The following is a 21267-nucleotide window of genomic DNA, read 5'->3' as shown; positions in this document are numbered from 1 at the left end:
CAATTAAGAAAGCCAGAAAATATCTTTGAAACCATTGTGTTTAGCAGTGCTGAAGCTGAGTGCGCTTTCAGCGTAATGAATAATATTGTGACAATTAAACACGTTGCAGATTATGATGGCCATACATCTAAATGGAAAGCCATTGCTTCAATTTTATCCGGATCATTACGTCAAATCATTCATCTGTAATCGTTGCTCAGCAATTGAGCAAAGCAGATTGACAACAAATATTAATAAAGAAGTAAATTCTATATGGCAATTTTTAGAATAAATTTTTTTGAATATTTGTGAAATAATTTTTTTTCATGTAATTGTGATTTTTTTTTGTGTGCTTTTTCTAGAAAGTTTGTTTTTTATGTAATACAGTATTTGTTTTTATATTGTGGAATGCTTTGTGATAGTTTTTGTTATTTGTGATATGGGAAATATTTCATGTTATTTTTTATTCGTAATATTAAAATTTTATGAAAAAAATGTATCCATTATATTTCCCTAGTTGTTAAAAAAAAAAGACAAAGTTGGGCACGTGCCGAACATGCGCGGTAGATGGTTTATGTGAAACATCCTTCACTTTTTTTTTAGGTATTTTGATTTGTACATGTCGATTACGAAATAAAAGAGATTTTTTTATTGTAAATATTTTATTGATCATTCCAGATTTTCATAATTTCTGGATTTATCTATGATAACTGGATTTCTGGATTTATGATAACTAAAGTAAGAGATGTATACTTGCAAGTGGAAAGTATCTAAATATCTCTGTAAAATAGCACCGATTTATGTACCGATCTTGTAGTTGAAGTCACATATGCACCTGACAATGGAATGTAACGAAAATGCGAGACGAAAAAATTATTGACAAATATTTGTATTGTTGCAATCATAGTTACTGCAGTAGTAACTTCAGGAAGCATGATTGTGACATCATACTATTCAAAAGTTCTTAAAAGTTAGAACTCCAGACATTGTCGTATACAGTTATCATTGTAAGGCGAGGCATGATGACCAGGTTTTTAAGTTTTTCTTTTTTTAGATAGACCTAGGAACGTTTTACACACTCATACATATGGTGAAGGGGGTAATAAGCCACATCTGTCCACCCCCCTAAATCCACCCCTGACTCAAGATATAATACTGGTCACGAAAAATGCATCACGTGCTCTAATCACACTACTAGTAGTGCGAGCGTGGGAAGCATTTCTAGTGAAAGCTGCGGATGACATCACTTCTGTGACCGATCAAATTTACTCGATAGAAAGTCGGAAAAACTGCAAGCCCATTGTTAAAATATTCACAGCTCACCACTGAGTATAACCTTTCCTCCCTTCCTATCCTGTCTGTCCTTTCTGTAGACATTGTACTCCCCAAATTCCAATTTTGTATTCCTTATATCTATGTGACACCATATCTTTTGTATCCCAACAATATCTGGCTTTAATGTTTTGACCAGCATCTCAAATTCATCAAATTTATTTACTAAACTCCTAGCATTGGTGTACGTACAAGTATACAAGCATCTGTTCTTATTGTTAGCTACCCTAACACAGCCCATGTATTTATTTGTTTCACGATGACTACCAACAATCCTTGAAATCCCCATCACCTTGTTTTCCAGGCTGCTGCTCATTCCAATAGAAGCAGTGTAAGAATTGCTTTCACTTCTGCCAATGGCTACCGTTAATTTATTAGTCAGTGTATCCCCCGGGCTAGCGGTTTTCCAATCCACCTAACACTGCCTCTATAGAATCAGCAAATATTCTTGCACCCTTTATATTTAAGTGTATCCTATCCCTGTAGAAGCACTCTTGTTAACAAGCACAGACCACACTGAGAAAAATTCTACCCCATGAGCCTTACACAATCTTTCCAGGGCTGAATTGATTGACAAGGCTCTCATCATACATTCCCTCCTATTGTGTCTGGGCAGAATTGCAGACATTTTAAAATTCCCTAACTTGCGACTTTTTTTTCAACATTGACCTGTACTTGTTAATTAATTCTGCCATTCTCCCTTCTCCCACTCTTAATGTCATTAGTTCTAATGTGTACAACAATATCACCTTTTGTGCCCTTAAAAGGTGATATCTGCTGTACAACGTCATCAACTTTTGCCCCTGGCAGACATACCTTGGTTCTGTTCCACCTATCCTTTTTGCACAATATATTTCCTGTTTCCCTGACAATAGTCACCAACAAAAACTTGTTCTTGTGGGACCAGCACATTCTACCTTGGTGATTGCTGCTGTGTGTTGCCTGATGACCAAATGCAAGCTCTGGCATTGATGTGGGCAGCTGAGAATTTGATGGGTCCTCTAATTTAAGTCCTTTGAGGATATCTAACCTGTTCTTCAAGCTCTCAAAGGCCCATAATGCTGAGTTGGCACCTAACTTCCTTACACTCCTTAAATCGAGCACACATAAAGAAATCCCCCTTGAAAAAATCATGTCCTGTTCTTGATAGCTCCACAAATTTCAAGCAAGCAGTACATTTCAAATGGCTGTGATTCAGAGGACAACCATCCCCCTCAGTTTGCCCCTGAACCACAGTATACTCCCACTAACTTGAGCCTTTTGCTTTGCTGCTCTGGTGTGAGGTATGATTTCAATTCAATTTCAGTATAATTAAAAATATTACACTAAACTTATATCCCAATGCAGTAATAACACTATATACTGTATATATATATATATATATATTTCAGGATTGAGTTTTATCTCCTACCGAGTTAACGTTATATGAATTCCATATTTACAGTTTATCAAACCGTAAAGCATGCTAAAATTCAAACTCATGTTCAAGTATTAATATATTTTGTCAGTTATTTAAATGAATAAATAGATAATAATATAATATTATTAATAGCATTAGCATTAGTAGAGGCATATGATGCAAGAAAGCAAGCTTATTCAGCATCAGCCAAAAAAAAAAAAAAAAAAAAAAAAAAACACAACCACTACTCCCATTTCACCCCTCCGTTCGTTCGAAATACCTGTCCAGCTGAGCCTTAAATTTATTTAGGCTATCAACTTCAACAACAAGCGATGGGAGTCTATTCCACAAACCAACTGCCCGCTGGCTAAAGGCAAATTTCCGCACATCTATCCGACATCCGTCCTTCCTCAATTTGAATTTATGCCCTCTCAGGTGATTATTCTGAGCAAGAGGAAGAATCCCATCAGCATTGAGCATGCTCAAGCCATTCAAAGCCTTATACACCTCTATCAGATCACCTCGCCGATGTCTAGTCTCCAGGCTCTGTAATTTGCAAAACTTAAGCCTTTCTTCGTAAGAGCAACCCTTTGTTCCATTCACTAATCTTGTTGCCCTTCTCTGTACTCGTTCGAGCAGCTCTACATCCTTCTTGAAATGAGGCCTCCAGACCTGTATACAGTACTCAAGGTGTGGCCTGACCAATGCCTTATACAAGGGAATGATCACATCCTTATCCCTGCTAGAAAAATTCCTGTATATCATTGACAAGACACCATGAGCTACCCTTGCAGCTCGTCTGCACTGCTCAGAGAACTTCATATCTGCCTGCACAATTACCCCCGGGTCCTTTTCATTCTCTACCACTGTCAACGTAGTACCACAGAGTTGATACGTTGATCTGGGGTTACTGTTTCCCATATGTAGTACTTTACATTTGTCAATGTTAAACTTCATTTGCCACCTCTCAGCCCATCTGCTCAACCTTTCCAGATCCTGTTGCAGCAGCATAGTATCAGTAGTGTCCTTAACAACCCTGCCAACCTTGGTATCGTCTGCAAACTTGGACATTAAGCCTGATACACCATCATCAATATCATTTATAAATACAGAAAACAACAATGGACCCAACACTGAACCCTGAGGAACTCCACTAATAACATTAGTCCACGTTGAGCAGTGTCCATTGATTACCACTCTCTGTCTTCTGCCACTCAACCATCCCTTTATCCATAGCAGCAATTTGCCTCCAATGCCACACTTCTCCAATTTGTGCAGCAGTCTTCCATGCACAACAGTATCAAAAGCCTTTCTAAGATCCAAATATATAATATCAAAGTTATTCCCTGCATCCAGTTCTTTTGTGACTACATCATAGTATCCAATCAAATTGGTCAGACAAGACCTGCCCTTAACAAAACCATGCTGTGTCTGAGCTATAACTGAATTCTTGTCCAGATGATCCTGCAGTGCTTCTTTAACCAGTGCCTCCATTAGTACAGTAGAGTGTCAGTTATCCAGAATAATTAATGTCAGATCTCTTCTGGATAGCAAATTTTTAAGGGTAATAAAACGTAAGGTAAAATTAAATAAATTCTGTTATAATGTATTAAGGTAATAGAAAAAGACTTTAAATAACGTGAAAAAAAAACAAATTTATTTAATTAAAAAAAGAACATGTTCATAAAAATTTGCGCATCTGTCTCTGTTTACATCTGGTCCCTAAATCGATTTGTTTTAGTTGCTGTGCAAGTAACCTTACAGTGTCTAAGAGGAAATCCTTGAGTATAGTGTGAAAAGTGAAAGTGCTTAATAATGTAGATTGGGGCGTTAGAAAAAAAACAGAAAAAAAAAAAAAGAAAAAAGGAATTGCTTTAAAATTTGTATTCCTGCCAGTAGTGTGTTAACCATTTTGAAAAACTGTTTCGATTTTCAGACTGTTTGAGGAAATGGGACCCATTCAGAATCATGTGAAATTATGCCTTTGTGAAGATATTAATGGCCCTGCTATCGGCAGATAGCAGGGCCATTAATAAAAGAAAAGGCGAATACACATATTTTCTGCAAGATAAAACATTTCAAGCCAGTTATGGTTGGCTGGACAAATTTTAAGAGCACCATGGCTTACTGGAAAAAGTTATTTCTGCTGAAAGTGGAGTTGCAATCGAAGAAGACTGTACCCATTGGAAATAAATGGTTTTGAAAAAAATTATGGACGACTAAGAGCCCAAATCATATTTAATGTTGATAAAATAGGTCTATTTTTAAACATTTTACAAACAAGACACTGACTTTTAAAGGTGATAAATGTTCAGGAGCCAAAAATAGTATGGAGAGAATTAGTCTTGGTTTGTGCAAATATATTAGATAATGAAAAACTGAAGCTTTTGGTAGAGGCAAAAGTAAACAACCATGATGTTTCAAAGGAGTCAATTCATTAGAGTTGGACTACAACAAAAAAGCTTGGATGACAAGTGTAATTTTTGAACAGTGGATTTTAAATTTCGATAGAAAGATGACGAAAGAAAACATAAAAATCGCGTTGATTGTTGACAACTGCCCACCTTCACTTGGTAATTTTGAAACTTACAAGTGTGAAGCTTGTTTTCCTCCCTCCGAATACCTCATCGAAACTGCAGCCAATGGACCAAGGCATTATCAAGAATTTTAAAATGTACTACCAAAGGAGCATACTGAAAAGAAAAAAAAAAAAAAAATTATACTGAGAATAGAAATCAATCAACCTGTAGATTCTGTTATAGCTTTGCGGATGTGCATATCATGTTAGAGAAAGTGTGGATTCAAGATGTGACGGAAACAACGGTTAAGAATTGTTTCGCAATTCTTAACCGTTTCTCCACTGATCAAACCTCGCTTGGAAAGAGTTCCAAGCGAGGTTTGATCAGTGGAGAAACTGTTCTTGACGAATTTTTAGGAGTTGATAATGATGTCATAGTAACTCAATATCCGAGTGATTGCAACATTTTGGGGCATATTTAAAGAACTAGAACTAGTGACAATATCGACAATAGTTGGATGCAACAAAGAGAATGAGGGCAATATTAAACCTTCCAAACATGAAATGTTGGTAGCATTTGAAACTTTGTGTCGAGGCCTTCAGTGGGAATAAAATGTGCCAGAAAATATATTTGAGTGTTTAAACTAATGCGAACATTTTTATGAACGATGTACAGTAAAATCCAGTGCACAACAAAAAATAACCAAATATTTTACGAAAATTCTTGTGTAGTAATACATTGTGTGCATCATGTAAGTAGTCATTTCTTAATATGTGTGTATTAATAAATTAATTGTTTTAAAATGGTAAAAAATTTATTCATACTCACTTATTTCTGATTTATTTCCCATCTTTTACTATATTTCTGAATTTACAGTATTTTTCATTGTCGAAAAGGTCATTTTTTTATGACGAAATTTCTGTATAACGAATTTTTTCAAGGGAACCATTGATTTCGTTATATGGAGGTCCGACTGTATATATATGTATGTGTATAGTGTAGGCAAAAACAATTACCTTTCCTAAAAGTGGTACTTTTTCATAGTGGTTACATTAGAGACACTGCAGTTTGTGTCCTGGACTGGAGCACACTACAGCATTCAGTGAAAATTGAGCAGGTGGTTGAGTGAACGTAGTGTATTTGCTTTTGAAACAATTTTTTAAATAAATTGACTGTTTAGTACTCAGTATGAATTTAGATACCACTTGAACATTGGAATAAATGAGTGTTCCAAATTGAAACACACATTAGATTTACAAATTTAGAACAACAGTGTCTGTAACACATGTGAAACATCCATGTCAGATGCTTACAGTACATAATCCAGAAAACATTGAAAAAATCAATACAATATTACAGTTCAGTCCTTAAACATCTGTTTGCCCTCATTCAAGAGAGTTGAATGTTATCGGAATGATGTATACTGTACTTCGTATTTTTCATATCGATTTAAAGTTCCATCTGTATAAAAAGGCAAATGTCCAACAATTTCTTATTCAAGATTTGGATACTGGTTCAATTTCTGCAGTCTATTCCCACAGAAGGTGAATGACGATCTGGACTTAATCAGTCGTTTAAACGTGAATGACAAGGCTCTCTTTTTGTTTGAATGGGTATGTAAATAAACAAAATTTTATATATTGGGTAGCCAAAAATCTATGTTATGTTCACGAACAATCACTTTATAACCAAAAAGTTACTGTTTGGTATGGGTTGTCTGCTTTCAGCATAACCAATCCATGCTTTTATGAAAATGCTAATGTAACTTCAGTTCTATATGCAAACATGTTTCAAGTATTTGAGAGGCTCTTTGCCAAAAGGGAGTCAATTTACAAAGTTTCTGGTTTAAACAGGATGGTGCTGTGGCACGTACCACAAGACTTTCTGTGGACATCTGAAAGAAAATATTTCCAAATATGTCTTGTTTTGAATATTTTAAATATTGATTGTTTTTATCTAATGAAAATGATCCACAAATCCTTGTGTTTTAAAAGGTGCCAGCAATGTAAAAAATGTATAAAAATTTTTGTAAAATATTGTAAATATATTAATTCATGTATTTCATATGCCTTTAATTCAGATTTAGGATTTTATATTTGGTGTGTAAGTTGACCTTATGAATTTGACTGTTTTTTAGTGCTTAAAAGGTCACCCTATATGCAGTGTGTACACACACTTTTTTTTTTCTCTTCTTAAAGAATATATTTAATAAGCCTGTGCCAGCTAAATAGCCTTCATTAGCAAACAGGTATGTTTTATATAAAATGAAGCTATAATATTGTAAAACTTTCCAGTCTCCTATATTTAAGCATTATCAAAGAAGGTATTCTGAAAAGTTCCATATTATCATAGCTAAAAGGGATGTTTTTAAAGCATAAGATTTATCTTTATTATTAACTGTTAAAGACTTGTTTGAAATCTTCATTGACAAAATTTAATTTTTCATAGCCATCAAACAGTGGTCGCAGTGCTGAACTGCTATCAACTAGTGGGGCTGGATTCATTGGATTTGCTGGCTTATCAATGGGTATACCAGGTTATGTACCTGCTACAGGACAACAAAGTGAAGATGCTAACAGTGCTGTTGATGGGGATTTTCGTATGGTTATGAGAAAAATGGTAAAACGAGATGTTACAACAAAACTAAAGGTAAGTTTATATTTTTCATATATTTGTGCTATGTGCCAAAAACTAAAAGCATTTATGATATTACCATGTGTATGTGTCTAAATCCTCTTCCTACTTTCCCATTTCAGAATATTCTTCCTACCTTGCAATCAGTAGGAAGAATAGTGACTGGCTGTGACAGGTTCCCATACAGATTCTGCACAGGATCTTTCTATACCTGGATTTGGATTAGAAAGTTTATAGATTAATAAAAAATTTAGATAAAACACACTTGATTGATGAAAAGGGAAATTCAACACTATTCAAACGACTCTGTTCAAATATTTCCGTAACATTGTTTCTTCATTGTGTATTTTATGTCAGAGGTTTCCAAACTTTCTTGGTTCATGGCGCCCTTAGTGTCTCAGTATTTTTTTCACAGCGCACCTAGACCAAAAGAAATACCTAACAGTTCCGTTTATTAAGTAGTTAGGTCCAAACAACTTAATAAGAAATGTTGAAACTGTAAACTACCTCGAGCTAGTAGTTTCCGCGGTGTCTGACAGATGTCAAGTATCGCTGTTTCCCTTGAAAATTTAAAATATTCTGTGGCGCACAGTTTGGGAACCTTTGTTTTATGCAATAAATGTTTAATTTCTTAATTATTTTCATTATCTTTTACATGGTATACAGTTAAAAAGTTATTTTTTAAATTTTTTATGGACATTCCTGATGGTCAAGGACCAATTATAATTTTTCCTATTGATTATTATATTCGATTAACGTGTTTCCGTTTTGTGCGATGCGCTCATTGGAGAAATTAATCGCGTTAATTGAGGTCAGCTTGTAGATAATTTCCCCTCTTGGAAATACGGTAGTAGGACATGCACATAGTATAGTATTCACTTTTTCCAGTTTCCAATATGAAATTGCTAGTTATTTGAATGCATTAATTTTTTTTTCATAATTTGTTTTAGGGGTACATGATCATACCTGTGGTATATCTGAGAACACAGTATTACAGGTTGCACTGTAATACTGTGGTTTCACATTGCACTGTAATAATAATAATAACTGCAACATGAAAAGTGAACCAATGGATATGCATCAAATGATCATAAAACAGCTTACCCAAACCATCAGCCTCTTTAATTGTAGAAATGAACGAAAAGAGTACTTTTTCATTTTTTCCTAAATGTTGTTGTTGTTTGGTTTTTAGGAGCATTAGCAACTAAGGCCATATTGCTCTGGGGATATGCGGTGGTCATTCCCTGACCTTTCCGCATCCTCCGTATTTGGTGGTCTTGGGCTCGAACCCCGGTCTAATCAAGAAGCGTGTGTTACGCACTGCTGCTCCTGGCTATGGAAGTGCCTTTTCCTAAATGAAGAGGTCATTGTTAGGGTGAGATGTGTTATAAGTGCCAATTAGGCACCTTTTTTTTTTATCTGGTTTTTGCAGTCTTTGATCTGTTCATTCTAAACTCTGATAAATCCTTCACATAAGCAGATGATCTCCTTCAAGTTGCAGACTCATAAGACCAAATAAATCTTGATGGTCAATATAATGGCATTATATTAACTATAATTGGCTATTAGCTAAGACTGATGGATCACTGGGTTTTCTGGATTAAAAATAAATCTGATAAAATAATTTAATCCTACTCAACCAAAATAACATGCAGAGTAAAACCCTGACTAATTTTGGCTGCCTTCTTTTTTAATAAATACGTATTTTATTCATGTAGAATAGTTTTTTCTTAGAACCTTTTCATTAAATTAAAAATGGAATTGTGTCATTAAATGAGATTTAATAAAACAGTTCCAAAATTTTTTCAGAATGGTTTAATAATCACTTATTAATTTTTATTGTTAGATAATGTACCTACACTTCCTTCTGAAATTTTATTATGCAGTGGTGGTAATATCGAGTGCCTTTTATTATCTCTTAATACCACAGCTCTCATACAACCTACGTGTCAAGGAGTCATACTTAGCTGTAAATATTTCTATTGAAGGAAACAATTGACATATTTCATTTTTTCTTTCTTTTTTTTATAATTTTAATGGTGATAGGACACAAGAGAGTGGCCAGTATTAAGTGCTGTATGCAACTAGGCTGCAAGTTGGAAATAAGTAAAGCAGTAAGTGCATAGAAAAATACCATTAAATGATAGTGATATTCTTATTGATTTAGAGGAAATCAAAGGTGAAGAGTGATAAAATGTGTTGCACAACAGTAATGAAAAGGATATAAATTTAGATGATATTAGCATTAGTAGAGGCATATGATGCAAGAAAGCAAGCTTATGCAGCATCAGCAAAAAAAAAAAAAACCTCCCATTTCACCCTTCCATTTGTTCCAAATGCCTATCCAGCTCAGCCTTAAATTTATTTAGGCTTCCACCAATCAATCACCTGCTGGCTAAAAGCAAATTTCCACACATCTATTCTACAATTGTCTTTCCTCAATTTGAATCTCTTCCCCCCTCAGGTTCTTAATCTGGGCAAGAGGAAGAATCCTATCAGCATTCAGCTTGTTCAACCCATTCAAGGCCTTATACACCTCAATCAGATCACCTCACAGGTGCCTCCTCTCCAGGCATTGCAATTTGCAGAACTTAAGCCTTTCTTGGTAAGAGCACCCTTTTGTTCCTGTTACCAATCTTGTTGCCCTTATTTGTACTCATACTAGCAACTCTACATCCTTGCTAAAATGAAACCTCCAGACCTGTGCACAGTACTCCTGACAATTGTTTTGTACAATGGGATAATCACCTCCCTGTTCCTGCTAGCAAAATTCCTATATACTATTGACAAGACTCCATGACCTGCACTGGCAATCTGTCTGCACTTCTCAGCACACTTCATATTTTTCTGCACAATTACCCCCAGGTCTTTTTCACTTTCCACTTCCCTCAGTGTAGTACCACACAGTTCTTATGTTTCTCTTGGGTTATTGCTACCCATGTGCAGCACTTTGCATTTGTCAATGTTAAACTTCAGTTGCCACCTCTCAGCCCATTTGCCCAGTTTATCTAATTCCAGTTGGAATAGCATACTGTCTTTACTGTTGCTAACAGTCCTGCCAAATTTGTATCATCTGCAAACTTGGACATTAATCCTTATATTCCTTCATCAATATCATTGATGAATGCACAAAATAACAATGGGCACAGTACCGTACCCTAGGGAACTCCACTAATAACATTTCTCCAAGAAGAGCAGTGTCCTTTGATTACCACTCTCTGTTGTCTGCCACTTAACCATCCCTTTATCCATTGTAGCAACTTACCCTTAATGCCATACCTCTCCAATTTGTACAGCAATCTTCCATGTGCAACAGTATCAAAAGCTTTCCTGAAATCCAAGTATATGATATCAAAATTATTTTTGACATTCAGTTCCTTTGTGACCACATCATAGTATTCAATCAAATTGGTCAGACAAGATCTCAGTTTAACAAACCCATGCTTAACTATTACTGTAGTCTTGTCTAGATCTTGCAATGCTTTTTAACCAGTGACTCCATTATTTTCCCCGGAACATAAGTTAAACTAACAGGTCTATAGTTATTTGTGTCACCTTTTAAACCCCCTTTGTGAATTGGTGATACATTTTCACACCTCCAGTCCAAGGGGACCTCCCCTGAGTCCAAGGAAGCTCTCATAATTATGGCTAAGGGTTTGCTTACTTTCTTTGCTGCCTCCTTTAATATAACTGGATAGATCCTGTCCACCCCAGGTGCCTTGTGTTTAACTTCAACAATTTCTGCTCCACTTTGCTCTCAGTTATTACAAAATCTTAGCTCCCTGTTAGAGTTTGATAAACTTCTGAATTCCCCTCATCGAATAGCCCCTTATGTGTGAATGTAGATGCAAAATACTCATTCAGTTTATCAGCTACCTGAGCATGATCATCAATAGTCAACCCATCTGTTAAGTGGTCCAATCTGATTCATCCCTTTCCTTCTAGAGTTTACATAAGTAAAGAACTCTTTGCTGTTTTTCTTTCCATCCTTTGGCAAAGAATTCTCATATCTGCCTTCGCCTGCCTAACCTCCTTTGTGACTTGATTACAGACAAGCTTATATCTGCCATAGGCTTCTGTGCCAACTGATAATTTATATGCATCCCATCCATTTTGGTCTGAACCGTGAACAGTCTTTCTTAGTTGGGGAATGACAAGCTTAGTAGCCTCCAAGATTAAGTCCCTGAAGGCTTCCCACTTAGAATTCAACATTCATCATCAGTTGATCCCACTGTACAGAATTTAAAAACTGTCTGAAACCCCTGTAGTCACCTTTACGAAAGCAAAAGCCCTTCCTTTTAGCCTTGATGGTAGTTACATCTTTAAGTAATTCCCATATCAGTACATTGTGATCACTGTCACCCAGTGGTTCCTTTATCTGCAAATTTTTAATGCATGAATGATCACTGCTGATAATCAGATCAAGAGTATTAAACCCTATAATTGCCTCTCGAACATGCTGCTGTAGAAAACGGTCATACAATAAATCCAAAAAAAGTCTTGCTAGTTGTCTTGTTAGTAACCAACCACAAATTGCAGTCAATATCTGGAAAGTTAAAATCCCCCATTATAAGACATTCTGATTTACTGTTCCACTCTATTTCTGTGCACAATTGCTCATTATACTCATCAGATTCATTAGGTCTATAACACACCTACTCTCATTTTTCCTTTCCCATTGCTTATGTCACACCAAACAGACTCAACATTGCATTGTCCACCAACATCAATTGGATGCTCTTCCTTAGATTTTGTGTTTCATAACTAACAGCATAACCCCTCCTCCCTTCTTGTCCTGTCTATCCTTTCTGTACACATTGTACTCCCCAAATTCTAATTCTGCACTGCTTATATCTGTTTAGCATTAGCATTAGTAGAGGCATATGATGCAAGAAAGCAAGCTTATTCAGCATCAGCCAAAAAAAAAAAAAAAAAAAAAAAAAAAACCTTCTCCCATTTCACCCCTCCGTTCGTTCGAAATACCTGTCCAGTTGAGCTTTAAATTTGTTTAGGCTATCAACTTCAACAACAAGTGATGGAAGTCGGTTCCACCAACCAACCACCCGCTGGCCAAAGGCAAATTTCCGCACATCTATCCGACATCCGTCCTTCCTCAATTTGAATTTATGCCCTCTGAGGTGATTATTCTGAGAAAGATGAAGAATCCCATTGGCATTGAGCATGCTCAAACCATTCAAAGCCTTATACACCTCTATCAGATCACCTCGCCGGTGCCTAGTCTCCAGACTCTGTAATTTGCAAAACTTAAGCCTTTCTTCGTAAGAGCAACCCTTTGTTCCATTTACTAATCTTGTTGCCCTTCTCTGTACCCGTTCCAGCAGCTCTACATCCTTCTTGAAATGAGGCCTCCAGACCTGTATACAGTACTCAAGATGTGGCCTAACCATTGCCTTATACAAGGGAATAATCACCTCCTTATCCCTGCTAGAAAAATTCCTGTATATCATTGACAAGACACCATGAGCTACTCTTGCAGCTCGTCTGCACTGCTCAGAGAACTTCATATCTGCCTGCACAATTACCCCCAGGTCCTTTTCATTCTCCACCACTGTCAGTGTAGTACCGCAGAGTTGATACATTGCTCTGGGGTTACTGTTACCCATGTGTAGTACTTTACATTTGTCAATGTTAAACTTCATTTGCCACCTCTCAGCCCATCTGTTCAACCTTTCCAGATCCTGTTGCAGCAGCATAGCGTCAGTAGTGTCCTTAACGACCCTGCCAACCTTTGTATCATCTGCAAACTTAGACATTAAACTTGATATCCCATCATCAATATCATTCATAAACACCGAAAACAACAATGAACCCAACACTGAACCTTGAGGAACTCCACTAATAACATTAGTCCACGTTGAGCAGTGTCCATTGATTACCGCTCTCTGTCTTCTGCCACTCAACCATCCCCTTATCCATAGCAGCAATTTGCCTCCAATGCCACACTGCTCCAATTTGTGCAGCAGTCTTCCATGTGCAACAGTATCAAAAGCCTTTCTAAGATCCAAATATATAATATCAAAGTTATTCCCTGCATCCAGTTCTTTTGTGACTACATCATAGTATCCAATCAAATTGGTCAGGCAAGACCTGCCCTTAACAAAACCATGCTGCGTCTGAGCTATAACTGAATTCTTGTCTAGATGATCCTGCAGTGCTTCTTTAACCAGTGCCTCCATTAATTTACCTGGAACAGAAGTTAAACTAACAGGTCTATAATTACTTGTGTCAGCCTTTGATCCTCCTTTGTGAATTGGGGTTACATTTGCACATCTCCAGTCTATGGGTACCTCCCCTGAGTCCAAAGAAGCTCTCATAATTATGTCTAGGGGTTTGCATACTTCCTTTGCTGCCTCCTTTAATATAACTGGATAGATCCCATCCACCCCAGGTGCCTTTTTTATGTTTATCCTCAACAATCTCTCTTCCACTTTCCTCTCAGTTATTACAAAATCATCCAGCTCACTGCCAATGTTTACTTTACCTACATCATTCTCCTTCCTGAATAACTCCTCATGCGTGAATGTAGATGCAAAATACTCGTTTAGATTGTTAGCCACCTGAGCAGGATCCTCAACTGTTGAACCATCAATATCCAGTGGACCAATCTGATTCATCCCTTTCCTTCTCGAGTTCAAGTATGTAAAGAACTCCTTTCTGTTTTTCTTTGCATCCTTTGCCAAGGATTTTTCGTAGTCTGCCTTTGCCTGCCTAATCTCCTTTGTGACTTGGTTACAGACCAACTTGTATCTATCATAGGCTTCCATGTCATCCATTAATTTGTATGTATCCCATGCATTTTTCTTCTCTGCCACATGTCTCATTAGTCCATCTGACAACCATTTAGGCCTAAACCTTGAACAATATTTCTTAGTTGGTATGTAAAGCCTGGTTGCCACCAAGATTAGTTCCTTGAATGCTTCCCATTTTGAGTTTGCTGTTGGTAACATCATCAGTTGGTCCCACTGTATAGAATTTAAATACTGTCTCAGACCATCATAGTCGCCTTTACGAAAACAAAAACCCTTCCCTTTACCTCTGATGGTAGTTACCTCCTTGAGTAAATCCCACTTCAACACACTGTGATCACTGCCACCTAGTGGTTCATTTATCTGCAGGTTCTTAATGCATGAAGAATCACTACTGATAATCAGATCAAGAGTATTGCTCCCTCTTGTTGCCTCACGAACATGCTGATGTAGAAAACAATCATCCAATAAATCCACAAAAGCCTTGCTAGTGTGCGAGTGACCAACCCACAAATTCCAGTCAATATCTGGGAAATTAAAATCCCCCATTATAAGACTCTCTGATTTACTGGCCCACTCTATTTCCCTGTACAATATATTATTATACTCATCAGAGTCATTAGGCCTATAGCACACTCCTACTCTCAATTTTGATTTCCCTATGCTTATGTCACACCAAACTGACTCGACACTGCCCTGTCCATCGATGTCAACTGGCTTCACTTCCTTTGACTTTGTGTTTCTTAATTAATAGCATAACCCCTCCTCCCCTCCTGTCCTGTCTATCCTTTCTATATACATTGTATTCCCCAAATTCCAGTTCCGCATTACTTATATCTGTGTGACACCACGTCTCTGATATCCCAACAATATCTGCCTTTGATGTCTTCACTAGCACTTGAAGCTCATCAAATTTATTAACTATACTCCTAACATTGGTGTACATGCAAATATACATGCTCCTTTTTCTACTCTTAGTTACCCTAACACAGCCCATGTATTTATTTGTTCCACTATGCTCCCCGCCACCAACAGTCGTGGAAATCTCTGTTGGCTTGCTTTCCATGCTGCTGCTCATTCCATTAGAAGCAGTGCAAGAATCACTTTTGCCTCTGCGTGCGGCCACTGTTAACCTTTTAGTCTGTGTATTTTTCTGCTCTACAGGCAACTCCCATACAACACGGTTTTGTTCTAACACGATTGATAGCGTTAGAGCGAAACCATGTTATATAGGTACTTATATAACATGGTTTCGCTCTAACATGGTTAGAAAATTGCCACAAACCTCGCATAACACTATTTTTGAGCATTTGTGGGGAAACCCCACACAAAAGCTATGTTGGATGTAATTTTTCAACGTTTCTGTTCTTTTTTGTAAATTAGCACTGTCGACTCACTAGTGGCTGTGCAAAAAATAAAAAAAAATTTTTGGGAAATACCCATGTTAGGTTCTGTGCTATTGAACTTGTGTTTGTTTGAGACCACAAAAAATTGACTTTGAAGCATGCAGTTCATGACTTTTAAGGTTTTTGTGAGGTTATTTTGGTTTTAATTTGATCATTTATAAATTTTTTTGGTTATGCATTACTAAACTTTGTTCTTTAGAACCTTATTGGAATAATTTCTTTGTTGTGAATTAGATTCCAGCCCTAAATTATGCCTAAGGAAAGTAAAAAAAGCACTGCTCAAAACATATTTTTCAGTTGTGGACTGTATCGGAAAACCATCAACATTAAATGTGTTGGAAAAATGTATGGCCAGAGGCAGTTTATTCGGGAAATAGATCAAACCGGCAGGAAACAGAATCAGTGCGATAGTAGAACTTGCTAATTCTGTAGGAGAAGGTTTTGACGATATGATTACTGAAAACGTTCAAGAATTACTGGTAGAAGAAGAGGCTAGCGAAGCAGATTTGGTGGAAATGGCATCAGAGGTAAACCAGATCAATTCAGAGGATGATAGCGCAGATTAAAATTCTGAAGTTCCAAATTTTACACTAAAAAGCATACTGGTAGGCATAGCCTTAGCTGAGCAATTAGAATCTTATTTTCAGTGCAGGGGCTTAGAGGGGAAGGTATCCTGTGTGTTATCAGACACAGCCTAAAACACTGATGGATCCAATATCTCTCTATTATAGAAGATTTAGGAGAAGTTCGGTTGGCCTGCCTCCCTAAAATCCACTCATACACACCTTCTCGATGGTAAGCCCTGTTACGTCACTTAGGTGGCAACGAACGTGTAGGGTGGTTCTCTTCAAGATGCCTGGTCAGTGTGAAGAGGAAAAGACCAAACCCTCCAGCATATGACAGCACAACAAAACAAATGGCCCTCAGTCCCCAGCAGCTTTCACTCTCCCTCTTACAGCAGTGAGAGGATCAGAGTGGAAGCAGAGGATGCTAAGAATCTCTGGGTACGACCAGGCTGCCATGCACGGAAACTGAACTTGGCCTGTTACAACGTAAGATCACTCATCGGTGAAGACAGGAAATTAGAGCTGGAAAAGGAATTAGAAAATGTGAATTGGAATATCATTGGTTTGGCTGAAACAAGAAGAAGAAGAAATGAATCACTTATAAGTTTATCAAGTGGAAATCTGCTGTACACCAATGGAAACAGTGAAAGGAGTGAAGGTGGAGTTTGGTTTCTGGTCCATAAAGATTTTAAAAACAACATTTTGGAATTCAAAAGTACATCACCAAGGGTGTCAAGACTAATACTCAAGATTTCAAAGAGGTACAAGCTAAAGATTATAATGATTTATGCACCAACACCGAGCCATGATGATGAAGACGTTGAAGAAATGTACACCGAAATTGAGAGTCTTTTAGATGAGCAGAAAACCCACTACACTATTATTATGATGGACTTCAATGCTAAGGTTGGAAAAAGGCAAAACAGTGCAGAAAGAGGAACTATAGGAAATTTTGAAATTGGTGAAAGAAATAAGAGGTGAAAGACTTGTGGAATTTGCAGAATCTCAAGGACTGTCAGTAATGAACACTTTTTTCAAGAAAAAGATGAACAGAAAGTGGACATGGAAGAGTCCAAATGGAATAACAACTAATGAAATCGACTTCATCCTCACTAATAGAAGATATATTGTGAATGATGTTACCGTCCTGAATAAGGTAAATGTTGGAAGTGATCACAGAATGGTAAGATGTACACTTGATATAGATGTAGGAAAGGAAAGGAAAAAACTGACTCGAGTGAATAATACAAAGGTCTTTGAGATAACACAGGAGGAGAAAAAGCAGTATGCTGGAACTTAAGTTTGAGCTTCTGCAGACTGCTCAGGACCAAGATATCAACGAAGAATATTACAACTTTCTGAAAGTGATAAAGCCCAAGAAACCTATAGGGAAAAAGAAATCCAAAGAAGAAAAAATTAGTCAAGAAACACTTGTCGTGATGACCCGAAGACGACAAATGAAGAGCAATAAAAACACTGAAGGGAGAAAATTGAGTATACTGAGTTATGCAAAGCCATTAGAAAGAGACTCAGAGAGGACATAAGAAGATTTAACACAAGAAAAGTAGAACAAGCATTAAGGAAAAACAAAGGATTTAAATCAGCAGCCAAGAGCAGTAATACAGAAAGACAAATGATACTGAAACTGAAGAATAGCGATGGTGTACGTATAAACAGCAGAGAAGGCATAATTCAAATAGCAGAAGACTACTGTAGAGAATTATACAAGGAGCGAGGGAATGATGCCAGCAGTGGGGAAGATGGATTGCAAAGTAGCAACACATACGACATACCCTATATTCTTCCTGATGAGGTAAAATGCTGAGGTAGATGAGGTAACATGCACTGAAGAAAATGAAGAATCAGAAAGCCCCGGGGGAAGATGAAGTTACTGTAGGAGTTGTTAAAATTGGGAAGAAGAGACATAATACAAAAACTAGCAAGGCTCTTCACAAAGTGCATTAGAAAAGGTGTGACTCCTAAGCAGTGGAATAATGCAATCATAGTTTTGCTGCTTAAGAAAGGAGATAAATCAGAAATTGGAAATTATAGACCAATTAGCTTGTTATCCCACATCTACAAATTGTTCACAAGGGTCATTACTAAAAGATTAGAAAGAATACTTGATGAGAATCAACCGAAAGAGCAAGCTGGCTTTAGGACAGGATTCTCAACTATGGATCACCTTCACGTAATATCACAGCTAATGGAGAAAGCAAATGAATATAAAACACCATTATGCGTGGCATTTGTGGATTATGAAAAGGCATTTGACTCCATACAGCATAAGGCAATGTTTCGGGCACTGGAAAGACAAGGCATAGATACCCCATATATTATGATTTTGAAGAAAATATATGAGAGTGCTACATCCTTTATTAGACTAGACAAAGACAGTAGGAAATTTAAAATCGAGAAAGGAGTTTGACAAGGAGACACTATCTCCGAAGCTGTTTACTGCTGCTCTTCAGGAAGCTTTCAGAAGATTGGACTGGTTGCAGAAAGGAGTCAACATGAAAGGAGAGTGCCTAAACCATTTACGATTTGGCAGATGATTTGCAGTGATCATAAGTGAAGAATTAGAGGAAAACCATAATCAGGTATGAAGAGTTAGTAAGGATTTTGGACTAAAGATAAATATGGCTAAAACAAAAGTAATAATGAACAAGTATGCCACAGAAATTGATATAATTGTTGAAGGAGTAGAAACTGAAAAGGTGGATTCATATACTTATCTTGGACAAGTCATTAACTGTAACAATGATAAATGGCTGGAAGTCAAGAGAAGAATAAAATTTGGATGGATAGCATTCAAGAAATATAGTCACATACTGAAGAGCAATATCCTAGTTTGTCTGAAACGTAAAATAATGAACAAATGTATCACCAAAACAATGGAAGAGAAGATGAGAACTACACAGCGAAGAATGGAACAAATTATATTGGGAATCAGACTGTTAGATAAGAAGAGAAACACATGGATTAGGCAGCAAACTCAAGTAAAGGACATTCTTATCAAAACTAAAGAACTAAAATGGTCTTGGGCAGGACACATAGCTTGAAGACATGATGACAGATGGACTAAGAAAATAACAGAATGGTACCCAAGAGGAGCTAGAAGAAAACCTGGAAGACAAAGGCGGAGATGGATATATGAAATTCATGAGTTTGTTGGTAGTAAATGGATGGCCAGTGCTCAAAACAGAAGGAACTGGAAAGTTGCTGGAGAGGCCTTCATCCTGCAGTGGATTGAAAATGGCTGATGATGATGATGATTTCAGTGCAGATCCTTCGACTGAAAGGAGCACAAATTTCAAATGGGAACTTCAAATATGTTTAGCTCCATACTAGAAATTTACAAAGATCTATCAAGCAAAAGCAAACAAACCCAGATTAATGATTTTTTTAAATAGAGCAGAAGATACACGAAATCTAGATGCTGTAGAAGAAAGTTCTGAAGGTGAAGATATTCTGCAATAGAGAAAATGTTTTCATTTGGTTATACTTAGCAGTGATGGAGAGGAAGAAAATTAAATTTTTTTTTAATGTTTTATGTAAACCCCAAACACGAGAGGAATTAGAACCTATAGTACTTAGTACCGTGCTTAGGTTGGAGGTTGAGAATAAGAAAGAAGATATTTGTTGACATTGGACTTGAACTTCTGTAGACTGTAATTTCCTGGAAATACGTATGAAGGAACGTTTTCTCGGAAAACGGCAGTTGAATGAATAAAAGAGGAAGATGAAAAGTTGGTTCTGTGAGTTTGAAGTTGGACAGTAAATGGATGTTGGCTGGTGGCGGCACGTGTTCGGACTGTTTTGAAAGAGAAAGCGGGAATTATAGGAGCCAATTCAGAAGAACAGCACCCATGGAAGTATCTGGAGAAGAGGCATGCAGCAGAAACAGTACTTCTATGAGACAGCAAGTGGAGAGACTCTGTTAGAGATGAATCGTTAATTAACCTAACTGCCCTCTTCTGAATATAATCAAGAAGCCTGAGAGAGGTTTTGGGGGCACCACCCCAGGTGTGGGAACAATATTCCATTGCAGGGCGGATTTGCGATTTATACAACGTGAGCAGCTGTTTGGAAGAAAAGTAATGCCGAGGGCGAAAGAGAAAACCAAGTTTTTTAGATGTAGAGGAAGCAATATTTGTAATGTGCTTGTGCCAAGAGAGACTAAAAGTCAGGGTAATCCCCAAAAGAGATATATCATTTTGCCTAGAAATCAGAGTGTCACTAAAGATAAGCATAGGAGCAGAAGAATCCTTTTAGCGAGATATAAGACAAGACTGAGTTTTAGAAGGGTTGAAATCAACTAAATTGTCTTTGCCCCACTGGAGAATTACCTGAAGATCAGCATTTAAGGAATTGGTAGCAGATTTTCGAGAAGTTGAAGCTGATTGAGCAGGACAAGGTTTCTCAAAATGGAAAGTGGAATGCAATGTGCTATCATCGGCAAAACTATGGATAGGATTTCCAGTCAATGGTAGAAGGTCATTAATATACAAGAGGAAAAGAGTGGGGGAAAGAACTGAACCTTGGGGGACACCGGCATTAGTGGAGAAGTTAGAAGACAGAGAGCCATCTACCATCACCCTCAGTGAGCGATCAGAGAGAAAACTGGATAACCAATTACTAAAAACAGTTGGCAAACCATAAGAT

At 37.1% G+C, this 21267-nt stretch overlaps 1 protein-coding gene across 1 annotated transcript in view; it reads left to right on the top strand.

The window, feature by feature from the left end:
- The window catches only part of Ltn1 (E3 ubiquitin-protein ligase listerin), a 264614-nt gene that overhangs the window by 9859 nt on the left and 233488 nt on the right, over window positions 1-21267 (top strand). Inside the window, exon 2 of the mRNA XM_090378100.1 lies at window positions 7678-7878. Coding sequence (XP_090234226.1) covers window positions 7678-7878 — 201 coding nt within the window. The remainder of the gene's footprint in view (window positions 1-7677; window positions 7879-21267) is intronic.

Source organism: Mastigoproctus giganteus, chromosome 7 (genome assembly GCF_048544385.1).
Source record: "Mastigoproctus giganteus isolate SK-2022 chromosome 7, ASM4854438v1, whole genome shotgun sequence".
In the NCBI taxonomy this organism is placed as follows: Eukaryota; Metazoa; Arthropoda; class Arachnida; order Uropygi; family Thelyphonidae; genus Mastigoproctus; species Mastigoproctus giganteus.
This window is presented reverse-complemented; position numbering and strand designations above follow the sequence as displayed.